General features: G+C 34.9%; 1 protein-coding gene across 2 annotated transcripts; it reads left to right on the top strand.

Annotated features, from left to right (window-relative positions):
* The first annotated feature begins 492 nt into the window (after window positions 1–492).
* Window positions 493–12271, top strand: LOC110929069 (U3 small nucleolar RNA-associated protein 25). 2 transcript variants are annotated; one of them, XM_022172170.2, is made up of 26 exons: window positions 493–670; window positions 1459–1491; window positions 1564–1683; window positions 2892–3036; window positions 3170–3258; window positions 3352–3535; window positions 4046–4181; window positions 4269–4392; window positions 4813–4913; window positions 5010–5141; window positions 5780–5860; window positions 5937–6112; window positions 6909–6981; window positions 7129–7188; window positions 8145–8183; window positions 8258–8346; window positions 8418–8482; window positions 8608–8654; window positions 8731–8790; window positions 8881–8949; window positions 9087–9116; window positions 10583–10677; window positions 10778–10883; window positions 11443–11505; window positions 11596–11667; window positions 11984–12271. In XM_022172170.2, the coding sequence occupies exons 2-26, from the start codon at window positions 1461–1463 to the stop codon at window positions 12056–12058; spliced, it is 2262 nt and encodes a 753-aa protein (XP_022027862.1). In that variant the 5' UTR covers window positions 493–670; window positions 1459–1460; the 3' UTR covers window positions 12059–12271. The 2 variants fall into 2 exon arrangements, with proteins under 2 accessions (XP_022027862.1, XP_022027861.1); XM_022172169.2 differs by having other exon boundaries at window positions 494–710.
* The last annotated feature ends 1177 nt before the right edge of the window (window positions 12272–13448 follow it).

Genomic DNA, 13448 nt, shown 5'->3' with positions numbered 1-13448 from the left:
GGACAAAGGAACCTAAAATCTTGACCCGGATTACAATTTAAATTACATAAGGTACTAATAGATCCTACTTGACCCGGATTACATCTCTAAACAATGAAACCCTAAAATCTTGAGCCATTTTTCTCTCTAAATTCACTTGCTACAATTTATCGCGCCATATTGAAATCGAAGAACAACAAACCTATAGGTGATAAACTAACGGTAAACGAGTATCCTATTGTAAATCGTCACTCCCGCCAAACCTATAGGTGATAAACTAACGGTAAACGAGTATCCTATTGTAAATCGTCACTCCCGCCAAACCTATAGGTGATAAACTAACGGTAAACGAGTATCCTATTGTAAATCGTCACTCCCGCCGCATCGCGCGGGTAAGTGACTAGTCTAAAACAATAAAATAGCTAGCATATAAATTTTGTTTTAATTGGGCTGGTTTACTTATTACACAGGTCTATTAAATGTATAATAAAATATTTTGATAGGGTTTAAAATTTGATAGGGTTTAAAATAAAATTGCACAAGCACAGCCTCCGTCGTCCCCCTGTAACCTCTGGCCGGAGCTCCTCAACAAATAGCCTCCGCCCTCTTCAGCCCTTTGACGCCTCAACCTCCAGCGAATAGCTGCCACTCGTCGTCTTACCACCACCTCCGGTCACCTTTCCAATCCCAGGTGTCGGTTCCACCACTCCTAATCTCTCTCAATCTTCCAGGTTTGTTATAAATTGTTGAGGTTAATCATGTTAATTTTCAGTTTGTTGTCTTATAATATGCTTTAAACTATGCCCTTTTGAGGTAAACTTTCTATTTCTTTCATTCGCTGTTTTGTATGTGAATGTGAATATGAATTTGTGAGTTTAAAACTTGAATTTTAGGGCTCATGGAATAATTATCGAAAAGAAAGATACATTATTTTTTGTTGACCCTCCATGATAATGAAACCATTTGATGTGTGTTTGAACAATCTTGAAAAAAACTGTAGTTAATTTCTGCTATTTAGAGACTAATATAGAAAAAAGTTCATGTAGCTTTTCTCAAATGGCAAGAGAAAGTAAAAAGTTAGATGAAGGGCCTTTTGAATGTTCAAATCATGTTGTCATTTGATTGAAGTTAAAGTTAGTCTGGGAATTAGCTCAACTTTTCTAAAAGTTTGTATGGTAGCATTAGTGCATGACTTCAAATTGGCTGTGCTCAAAGGTGCTTAAGTTTTTTATATTACCATTTGATGATCTGTTAGAGACCAAAGCAAAGCTATGTCTTATAAGACTTGTTCCTCATTAAATTTCTATTCTACTTTGCTCTTCGGAATTTAGTTACAAAATTCCCATGTTGTCGACCCGAACCGATCTGAATATATTAACGTTTGGTTGTGAAAATCTGACAATCGAAAAAAAGTGAACCCATAAGAAAAAAATCCTGGATCCGCCACTTATTTTTCTCCATTCTCCTTCAATTTTTCAGCTATGGCTAAACCTAAGTACGCCAATAAACGAGGTACACTCAAATCAAATCTCTCTCTATTTCCAGTTATCATCTACTTTAATTTAATTTGAATTCATGTTGTAGCATTCAGCCGTTCGACCACAAACGAAGTTTCCAAGAAGAATATGAATAAACGCGCCAGAAGAAATCGTCACGCTGAACAAGAGCCTGCTCCGGATCATCCTTCGTCTTCGACTGATTCAGGCAAGTCAATATTAGCTACTTTTCAGATATTAATTTGTCAATTTTTAGGTTTAAATTGTTTGAGGGCAATTGTAAGTGTAATTTAATATGTGACAATTAAGTTGATTGTTGTATGTATGAGTTAATATTAAGTTGGAAAAATTACAAGTTTTGCCCTTTATCTTTATACCATTTTTCAGGCGGTGTCCTTTTTAACGAATGTTGACAGGCGGTGTCCTTTACTAGTTATTTTGTTGCAAGTTTAGTCCTTTACATCCAACCTAGTTAAAAAACCCTGTTAATTGTTGGGTGTAAAGGGCTAAACTTGCAACAAAATACCTAGGTAAAGGACTAAACTTGCAACAAAATACCTAGTAAAGGACACCGCCTGTCAACAATTAACAGGGTTTTTTAACTGGGTTGGGTGTAAAGGACTAAACTTGCAACAAAATACCTAGTAAAGGACACTGCCTGTCAACATTCGTTAAAAAGGACACCGTCTGAAAAGTGGTATAAAGATAAAGGACAAAACTTGTAATTTTTCCTATTAAGTTTAGAGATGACAGTGGGACAGGCCTAGTTGTCGATAGCGAATAGCGGTAATAGCGACCAAATTGCGCTTGGCGGTTTTATGCTTAGCAATGAAGTTGTAGAAAATTTAAGAAATATCTTACCATGTACATTTTATCAAAATACACTATATTCACATGTATATTTGATATTTCATCTAATTACGCTTCTTTTTTCAGTTGTGAAACAAAAACAAACCCTTAATGAAATGGACATTGTTATTTATATTTTTAAAATTAAAGTTTTAAAAAATTACAGAATAAGTCACTATTTGTCACTAAACACCTTATGGGGACAAGTATTGGTAATTCCAGTCCCATACCTTATTGTAAAACCGTGTCCTATACTTGGCTCAGTACCCATCGGGTATGTTAGTTTTTTAAAGATTATCTGTTGAGATTCTTGAATAAGTGAAAATAAAATGTTTACTTGTATGGTTTGGGTAAACGGATATCTATGTTTTGGGCAAACTGGTTTGTATGTTTCGAGTAATTAGGCTGGGTGTCACTCTATACCATAAGTCCCATACCGCGAAAGTTTAAAAACTAATCCCATACCCGAATACCCTCTTGAACGTTTCGGGTTTCGGATTTGCTTGTCGGGTTCGTGTTTGTTTGCCATACCTAATTGAGTTGAAATCGATTGCTTATGCGGTGCAGGCGCTTCAATTGACGAACTCTCGAATGCGGCTTCAGAAGATGAACAAGAAGAGGTGCATGTTTACAAAGAACCAACAATGTATGATAATTTGTTAAAGACACTTGGGTCAGCTAGTGAATCAATTGCTAATGCTTACAAGAGGAGGTAATCTTTTTACCAAAAAAATTATTTATTTTTTGTGCACACTTGTTTTCGATTTCCGGCCGTTCGTAGTACCTACAATGTAATGAATTGGGTTATAAATTTAACTTTTGTTAGTTGCGTGTGCTATGTGCAGACAGCGCGACGAAGAAGGGAAAAGTGACACGGATGAAGACATTGAAAATGATGTTGAATCTTTAAGTGGTTCAGAAGAAGACGAAGATGGTAAGAAGCATCCAATTCGAATAAACCATTCACCTTTTGTAATTTCAAGTTATCCAATTCTCTTTGTTAATTGCGTTTCGTTTTGATAATTAGAGTCTGAAAACGATATTGAAAGTGACGCTTTGGACACAAATGATGTACAAGGAGAGGATGAGATTGAGTATGAGGATGGGGATGGGGATGAGGATGGGGATGAGGATGAGGATGGGGATGGGGATGATGATGATGATGATGATGGAGAAGAAGAAGTTGCAGGAAATAAATCAGAAGGCTCAAGGTATTTTGATAGTTTAGTGTTTCTTATTTGTTAAATCAGAAAAGAAGAATTTAATAGACGACTCAGACATAGTTGTTAATAGCGAATAGTGGACGATAGCGACAAGCTACCTATACGCTACTACGTAGCGATAGCGATGAAATAGCGGGCTCTATTTTATATTTAGCGATACACTAGAAGATAATTTTGGAAATATTTTATGTGTATTTTATCAAAATACGCTGTTTTCATATGTATTATTTTTAAAAAGCGAAATTTCTGCTATTCTGTAGGCGTATATTATCGCTATATATATTAAAACAAAAAACCTAGAATCTCGCTATTTCCATGCCATGGAGGCGCCAAAATCAGATTGCGACCTGCAATCGCAGCGCCCCGCTAAACGCTGTAGCGAGTGCTACGCTCGCTATTAACAACATTGGACTCAGATAATACATTTTTTTGCATTAACACTTTCGCAAGAGTAGTTGGTGAAAATTAAAGTTATGTTTTTTTACGATCTTCATGCAGTTCATTCTCCGCTCACCTGGACTACGAATTATCAAAAGAAGAGATTGAAAATCTTCCAACAAAAAAAATGAAATATAAACACAGGCTAGAGGCAGCTAACTGCAAGTGGGCAGCAACTAGAGAACTGAATTTAGAGGTATTTTTGGCCGTTAGGCGTTATGCAGCGTTTTCACTTTTAATGAATTAATAGCTAGAGTTTATTTTTTTAAACAATGATTCGCAGGATTCCTACTCAAAGTCTCCGTATGGTCTAAATATGAAGTTATACGACCACTGGTTGAATAGTTACACAGCATCTGGAGGGCAGGATCTTCATTCATCACGACAGAGATCGTTCTTCTCTCTTTGTAAGTGAATGATAGAAGGCGTTTGTATTTTGTTGAGTAAAGAACACAAATGGTCCCTGTGGTTTACCAATATTTTGGATTTGGTCCCTAATTTTCAAAAGTACAAGGATGGTCCTGCTGGTTTGCAATTTGTAACGCATTTCGTCCTCAACTTTGCCAAAAGTCACCTGGATGGTACCTGTGCTTTGCACTTTGTAACGCACTTACTCCCTAACTTGGACCTGCTAAAGTCTTTAGATTTGTTGGCTGGGGATTAATTGCGTTACAAAGTGCAAACCATAGGGACCATCCGTGTACTTTTGAAAAGAGGGACCAAATCTGAAATTTTGGTAAACCACAGGGACCATTTGTGTACTTTACTCTATTTTGTTTTTGGTTAATATACTGTTTTATTGACGATGTATTTGCTTATTTAAATAGGCAACAGTTATCGGGATATATTACACCACAATAAAAAGCCGTTTTATCTTAAAGGAAGAGAAGAAGATTCAAATATCATGGATGCCTACTTGTTACATTCGGTGTGTACATTTATCAAACTACCATAAGCTCCTAAATATCAGTTTTTTTTTTTTTTTTTTTAACTGGAAGGGTGACAAAGGTTTTTATTAATGCAGCTAAATCACATATTTAAAACAAGAGACCTTGTAACAAAGAACGACAAAACGATGGCAAAGCAAAAAGAGTCTAAGGGTGAGGAAGTTTTGAACAGTGAGAAGTTTGTTGACCAAGGATTTACTCGTCCCAAGGTAAAATTATACCAGTTATATTTAGGGTTGCAAACAAACCGAACGAACACGAACGAGACCTTATTCGTGTTCGTGTGTTAAGGAAATATATATGTTCACGAACTGTCCATGAACACTTAGCGAACCGGATTTTCTGCTCGTGTTCGTTTGTTTAGGAAATGAACGTGTTCATGTTTGTTAATTCTAGGTAACGTAAATGAACCCAAACGAATGTTCATGAGCACAAGTGAAAACAAACGAACACAAACAAGCGTTCATGAATAGAATATATAATGCATTAAAACTTATTAAATATGTTATTATTTCTGAATTTTGAAGTATCTAAATAAAATATAAAAACTAAAAACCCTAATGAACTAGCGAACACATACGAACATAAACGAACACGTTACCAAACATTCACGAACGAACACGGCCTCTGTTCATGTTCGTTCGTTCATTTAACTAAAAGAATGAAATTTTCCTGTTCGTGCTCCTTCATTTATTAAACGAATGGACACAAACGAAGATTCTGCTGAACAGCTCGCTGAACGTTCGGTTCATTTGCAGACCTAGTTATATCGCATAGAAAACTTAAATAATTGGTATAATCTTTGCAGTTCATTACCATATCTATTTTTGGCCATCATTATTTTCAGGTTTTGATCATATTGCCATACAGAAGCATTGCATTCCGAGTAATTAATAGGCTGATCCAGCTGACCCCTGAAGGGCATAAGGTAAGTATAAATTATACTAAAGATTTTTTTTGACAAATTTAGAAGAAATAATCCGAATATGATTTTTTTTAATCAGGTTAATGTTGACCACGTTGACCGATTCTCCGATGAATATGGGAGTGGACAGTCTGACGACCAAGAGGACGAAGATGTTAGAACCAAATCATGGAAAAAGTCAAAGCCATTAGACTACCAGGCACTTCTTGGAGCGAATAATAATGATCGTTTCATGATCGGCATCAAGTTTACCAAGTAAATATTCATACTCTCAAATTAAGTTATTCATTCACATAAGGTTTATGCATGCTTGATAAATTTGTTGTATGTTAAAGCAGAAATTAGGGGTGCAAACAAGCCGAGCCTAGCCATTGCTCAACCAGGCTCAAGCTTGATTAACTTGTGAGAGCTCGAGCTCGGCTCGGTTTGAGCTTTGTTTTTAAAGCTCGAGCTCGGCTCGTCGGTAGTTAATTAGGCTCGAGCTCGGCTTGTTTATTATCTTATTAATTAATATATTAAATAAAAATAATATAAATAATAGACTCGTTTAGGCTCGCGAGCTTGATAAGTGAAGCTCGGGCTTGGGCTCGTTTACTAAACCTGCTTATTTTTAGGTTCAGCTCCGATCGTAAACAAGTTTAAATAAGCTCGGCTCGCCTCGTTTACTAGAAAATTTAAATAAGGGGTAAATGTTATTAAATATTAATAAAAACTAATATTACACTAAGGCTTGATAAGGCTCGACGAGCCTAATGAGCTTCACATGCCAGGCACAAGCTCGGCCTCGATAAATAAACAAGCTTTATTTCAGGCTCAAGCTTCGGCTCGATACAGCTCGGCTCGTTTCAAGCTTTTCCCCGAGCCGCTTGCGAGCCGCTCGGCTTGTTTGCACCCCTAGTAGAAATCAATCTTCTGAATTGATGACTTATACATGACACTATATGCGTCTAACATGTTAGGGAAATAATATTATGTTCTTATAGCGTTTTATTAGTTCGCATGTCCTTGTTTTTTGGTGCTTTAATCTTTGATTATCTTGTGTATTTTGCAGGAAGACCGTAAAACTGTACAGTGATTTTTATACCTCGGACATGATTGTTGCATCTCCTCTTGGGTTGATCGATGTGGGTATATGAAAGTTATTATGTATATTTCCGTTTTAAATTATTAAAAACTGCGTTTGCTTTATCTTAGTTATATTGGTTTGATGGTTTCATCAGATTTTATCACTATTATTTGTCAAATGCGTATATTTGATTTTTTTTTTCTAGAAAATTGAGACTGCTGTAGTAGAAAAGGAAAAAGATGTGGATTATTTGTCTTCTATTGAGGTAATACATACGCTCTCTCTCTCTCTATATATATATACACATACACACATATACTTACAGGGTAGGGATCCTAAGAGAAACACTTGCTAATTGAGAAATGTGAGAAGCATTCGGGACCATACATTGTCAATTTTGAATTATACACATGTATAGGATTAGGATCAAATACAAAGGATCCTAATTGTAAGAAGTGTAAGAAGGATTTATAGAGTGACAAGTGTCCAATAACCTAAAAAAAACCCACTACACAAAAAAACCCCACTAAAAAAAAACCTAAAAACATCCACCACCACCAAAAACCTAACCCCCCCCCCCACACACATATCACCCACCCTAAAAATTTTTTTTTTTTTGCCGAGGGGGTGGGGGTTTAGGTTTTTGGGTGTGGGGGGGGGGTTAGGTTTTTGGGTGGTGGTGGGGGTGGATGTTTAGGTTTTTGGTGGTGATGTAGTGGGTTTAGTTTTAGGTCATTGGACACTTGCCACTCTATAAATCCTTCTTACACTTCTTACAATTAGAAGCCTTTGTAGAATTATACATAAGTGTATATTATATATATCCTTAACCTAGGAAGTTTAGGAAACCAGGTCAAACGAACTCCAATTGAGCTTATTCCAGCGGCGTTGGAACCGGCTCGACGAACCCTAACCAGAAACTCTAACCCCTAAATCCTAACCCCTAATTCTAAACCTAAGGCTAAACCCTATGCTAAAACCTAAAAACTAAAAACAATATACACATGTGTATATATCCAAAAAAAAACTGACAGAAAACGCTCCGGTTTTTCCCAATTTTTTGTTTTTTAATGCTTAGGAAAAATGTGTAGTCCAGAATGCTTCTCGCGTTTCTCAATTAGCCTAGTGCTTCTCACACGATCCTAATCCTGTACAATATATATATCTTGTTTTCTGCTTATTACCTGCAAAGCTGCTAATCTATGGAACTGTTGTGAATAGGTGCTGATTATCGACCATGCAGATGTTATATTAATGCAGGTAAACTGTCCGAAAAGAAATAATTCTGTATAAGTTGTTATTTTTGTACTTAAATATTCAGATCACTTGTGCAGAATTGGGATCATGTGCCTCCTGTTATTGAGCAGTTGAATCATATACCATCAAAGCAACATGGAACCGATATAATGCGTATACGACCATGGTATACCTCTATCCTGCGTTTTATCCTCTTCTTTATGAGAAATATCTTTTCTTAACCGTTGCAATGCATAGGTATCTTGATGGACAAGCTCGGTTTTATCGGCAGTCAATTGTTTTAGCATCTCATGTACATCCAGGTAAGATCCTGTTTTTTTTGTTCTGCTTGTTGTTAATTATATTAAAGTTTATTATTATTATTATTCCAAAACATTTTGGACTTCATATATGCGGTTTTATTTATTTAATATATTTTTTTTATCAGATATTAACAATCTGTTCAACAATTACTGTCTCAACTATGAAGGAAAGGTGAGGGTATTTTATTTATGTTTATTTCTTGTACACAAGTGTTGGAAAATTTGTAAAAGTTTTAAGTTTAAATTAGGTGAATTTGTTGCGTGAACACGAAGGTGTTCTTCCGAAGGTCTTGCTTCAAGTGACACAGGTTTGTATTTTAAAAAATATACGTAAATCTAGGTAAGGACACGTAACACGTTCTTACTATTATTTGTTTGTTTTGACTTTTAACGTTCAGATTTACGAGCGTATCGATGATACCGAATTAAGTGCTCCTGATGCCCGCCTTGAGTACTTCAAGAAAAAGGTATCAGTGTTCATTTGCCTTTCTAGTTTTCTTATTTAATAATGCATCTATATTAGGCCCGTGGGTCCAGCGCATGGACTAGTGGCTACGGTAATATAGCCCGTTTGACATTTTTTTAATCATGTTTGTTGTTATAGGTCTTCCCAAAAATAAAAGATTCTGTCCAGGTATTATAATTCTCATGACAAATCAATTAAACGTAATTATGGCAATTTTGACCCATATTCGTATGAACGGGTCAGTGGGTTTCATAATAATAATTATATATGTACACACACACATATATATATATATAGGGTGGGGATCCTACGGAAAGTGTGTTTTTCCTAAAAAGTCTAAAAAGTCATAAAACACAATAATTTCAGACATAAAACACACCTAAAACTCACAAATAATAGAATGAATATTACTAAAACACCATATTCAAACTCTAATAGTCCATAAAAACTTCAAACACACCATCGTAGAACTATGAATATAAAACACACAATGCTAAACAACATAAAACACAATAATATTTGTCATTCCACAATCAGAGCCTTAACATCTAAAACACAACACAAAACCCACATACATGATGTTTTAGTAATCTTCATCATATTATTTGTGGGTTTTTGGTGTGTTTTATGGTTAATATTATGGTGTTTTATGACTTTTTACACTTTTTAGGAAATTTGGACTTTCTGGCCAACTCCTATCCATATATATATATATATAGGGGAAGGTTCAAATGAAAACCACTAGTTATTGTGAAAACTCGAAAACTAATTAAAAAAAGCCAAAAAAACATACAATTTTTTTTTTTTTTTTTTGCAAACCAAATTTCGCAGGTTTTTTTATATATAAAAAAAATTTAAAAAAAAAAAAAATTTTTTTTGTGTAGTGCACATGTGTAATACTACACATGTGTATGTGTACTACACATGTGTATTATTACACATGTGCACTACACAAATTTTTTTTTTTTTTTGTGAAAATTTTTTTTTTATATATAAAAACCAGCGATTTTTATTAAAAAAATTGAAAAAAAAAATTTGTGTGTTTTTTAGGCTTTTTTTAGTTAGTTTTCGAGTTTTCACAATAATAGTGGTTTTCATTTGAACCATCCCTTATATATATATATATATATATATATATATAGGTTTAGGGTAAAATGAAAACTCCTACGAGTTGTGAAAACTTAGAGAACTCAGCCTTTCAAAATTTTTTTTTACCAAAAATCCTAAAAAATCTACGTTTCCAAAGAAAAAATAGTTTTGTTGATTGACATCACCCGCAAAAAATCGTTATAGTTGGTGTAAATGTTGATTCATGCTGATGTCAACAGCGTAAAGGGCTGAAAACGTCGCTTTGATTTTTTATTTTTTAAAGCTGTTTTCGTAACATTTTTATCTACATGTTCAAAAAATGGGGGCAAAACTCACACGGGAAGTCGGAATTCTCTATGTTCTCACATATATCTAATATGACCAAAATACCGTTGAGTTACCGGAGTTGGTGGGTTGGACGAAAATGACAAAAACTCGCAAACCTTAGGGACACAAATGAGAAAAAAACTATTTGGACTAAAGTGGCAATTCTGGCCAAACCACAGGGACTAAAATGGCAATTATTAATGATATATATAATGCAGGGCGGGATTATGATATTAATTAATTCTGTCTTGGAGCTTGTTGGGGTCCGGAAGTTTTTGAAGTCACAAGATGCATCCTTCTGTGTGTGTGATGAGTGAGATTTCTTTTTTCTTTTCTATCTTAATATGAAGTTTTAATTAACTCATTTGAAAATTGTTTTTGAAGATCTTTTTATGATATTTTCTACTCTTTAGGGACACAGAAAGACCTGATATATCTCGTGCACGCGCTTGGTTCTTTCAAGGTAAAAAGAAGATCATGTTGTACACTGAGAGAGCCCACTTCTACTACAGATACAAGGTAAGTCATATGGACTGTCTGTTTATAGTATGCAAAATGGGTGTGTTGGGTTGGGATGAGCTTTTTTTTTTTCCCAAATACTCGTACCCGTCCCGGTGGTAACTGTACCCATACCGATTTTAGGTATTCGGTACATGTATCAGTACCTGGTTTTATTGTTTCGGTACCTTCGGTATCGGTATGGGTACGGGCAAAAAATGGTACTGGTACCGAATTTTATATAGAACTTTTAAGGTTTTTTTTTGTTATACTATGTTTTATTTCGTTTTATGGTACTCATATTGATTTTTCCTATTTGGTATCCGTACCGTACTCGTACCGATTACCTACTTGCTACCTATACTTTATTGGTATTCGTATCGATTTTACCTATTTGGTAACCAAGTGCTCAAAAAATAAGTAAAACAAAGTGGCACCAAAGCGGGTACTGTACTGATTTCAACCTCTTTGACCTATTTTTTATTTTAGTTTAATCTTTTCTTCTTATAACTGATTTCAACCCGTTTTATAACAATCACTAGTTTTATTTACTTTACTCAATGTTTAACTGATAAAACAGATTCGCGGAATTCAGAATTTGATAATTTATTCGATTCCCGAGAGGAAAGAGTTCTATCCTGAGGCATGCTCTTCTAACCCGAATATTCATTATTTTACTATAAATTACTTTCTTCGTCAACTAATTTACAAAAAAAATCTTGTGTGAATTCAGATCGTTAACATGCTTGACGGATCACATAGCATGAACTGCACAGTACTCTTCTCTCGCTCTGATCGTCTCCGGGTAACCATTATTCTTTTGTAGACCTTTATATATATATATATATGGCAACATGGGTGGGTCTCCGGGTAACCATTACCGGAAACACTTTTTGTCCAAAATTTGCAAATTTCATTTCAACTTTTTGTTTTTATACAATATTTTAAGAGGTTTTATGTATTAAAATATTATACTACGATCTTTGACTCGTTTGATTTGTTTCTTTTTAAGTCAACTATTTTGATGTGGATGCTTTTGACCTGTGAGAGAAATGACACAACCCGAATCAACCAATAAACCTGTACTTATAAATCTTTTTTTTTTCTGTACATTTGTTCAGTTGGAGAGAGTTGTTGGTACCGGCCCGGCCAAACGCATGGTGACATCAGATAAGCGTATATTTACTTTCTGTTGAATTAACCGCTGACAATGAAATATAATTTAAGAACTTGCATACTCATTATGGTCATTTTGTAGAATCCATGGTGACATCAAATACTTAATATGGTCTTTTTTGTAGAACGGCAATAGGGTCTTTCAAATGGAATTTATTCTTTATTGATTTTATTCGGTACCCTTAGGCCTTAACATCATGGTACGGTATTATGTTATTGCGACATTTTTTTAATCTTCGTGTAACATGATAGTTTTTGGAGCATGAACGTTAAGGTAAAAACTCATTTGCGTGAACGTTAAGGTAAAAACTCGTTACATCCGACTAAATGAAGTTGTAGCTAGCTTTATCATCGCTAAACATTGGCGCGCAAGTACTCCATGCATGCGACTCACGGTTGTGCATCTTAATTGTCATGGTACCGGTGTCATTGTGCATGCAAGCATCAAATGTGACACCACCTATCTCACTCAAGATAACATCTTCATAGCGTTTATAATGTCTAGATAAATGTAGCATGCAGGATATGTTCATTACTGCAAAGCATAAATTAATTGGTTTGTAAACCTGTATTTTGAAACTGGTTTGAAGTTGGCTAAACACGAACCGAAGCGGTTAAAACCCAATTTTAAACTGAACCTGTCTTTTCCCTTTTCAAAAACTGTGTTCAAACTGAACCAATCTAGACAAAAACTGGTGTTAACCATCTTGACCCAATCGACACCAGTTTGGACCCGGAACTTTGTTTGTGGACTTCTACTATCATTCTTGCACATTAGAACTTGATTACCTCCGGTGCAGATGAGCCGAGCTACTCGAGCTTGGCTAAAAAAAACTCGAAACGAGCCCGAGTTTCGCTTGTTGAGCTCGAGCTGGCTCGTGAGCCTAAACGAGCCCACTTTTTATATAATTTTAATTAATATATTAATTATTAAATATATATTTAGATAATGATAATACGATCTATAAAATTATGAGAAATAACGAAACTGTCTATAAATTAATTATTATAATTAATATAAATTAATTAATAAGTAATGAACGATGTTCAACGGCTAGAGAGTACTCGGGATCAGATTGGTAAAAGGCTTGAACGAACCGAACCTTGACGAACTCGAGCTTGTCATATAAATACGACTCTACAAATATTGTTTTGGCTCGCGAGTCTAAACATAATTTTAAATTACTTTTATATATACAATATTAGTATAACTATAAAAAGGCTATGTCGGTGGGGGCCTTTTTATAATTTTTTCCCTTTTTTGTCTTTTCCTACCAACATTTGAGTTTCTTTTTTTTTTCTTTTTTTTTTTAATTTACGTTTTCGGCCCTTATCCTTTGTGTGTTGTTTCTTAAATACCAACTTCTTTTGCAATTTACGGTTTTCATCAACTTTTTAATTTTACGTTTT

This window comes from Helianthus annuus, chromosome 3 (genome assembly GCF_002127325.2).
Source record: "Helianthus annuus cultivar XRQ/B chromosome 3, HanXRQr2.0-SUNRISE, whole genome shotgun sequence".
In the NCBI taxonomy this organism is placed as follows: domain Eukaryota; kingdom Viridiplantae; phylum Streptophyta; class Magnoliopsida; order Asterales; family Asteraceae; genus Helianthus; species Helianthus annuus.
The sequence above is the reverse complement of the archived record's forward strand: the minus strand, read 5'-3'. Positions and strand labels throughout refer to the sequence as shown.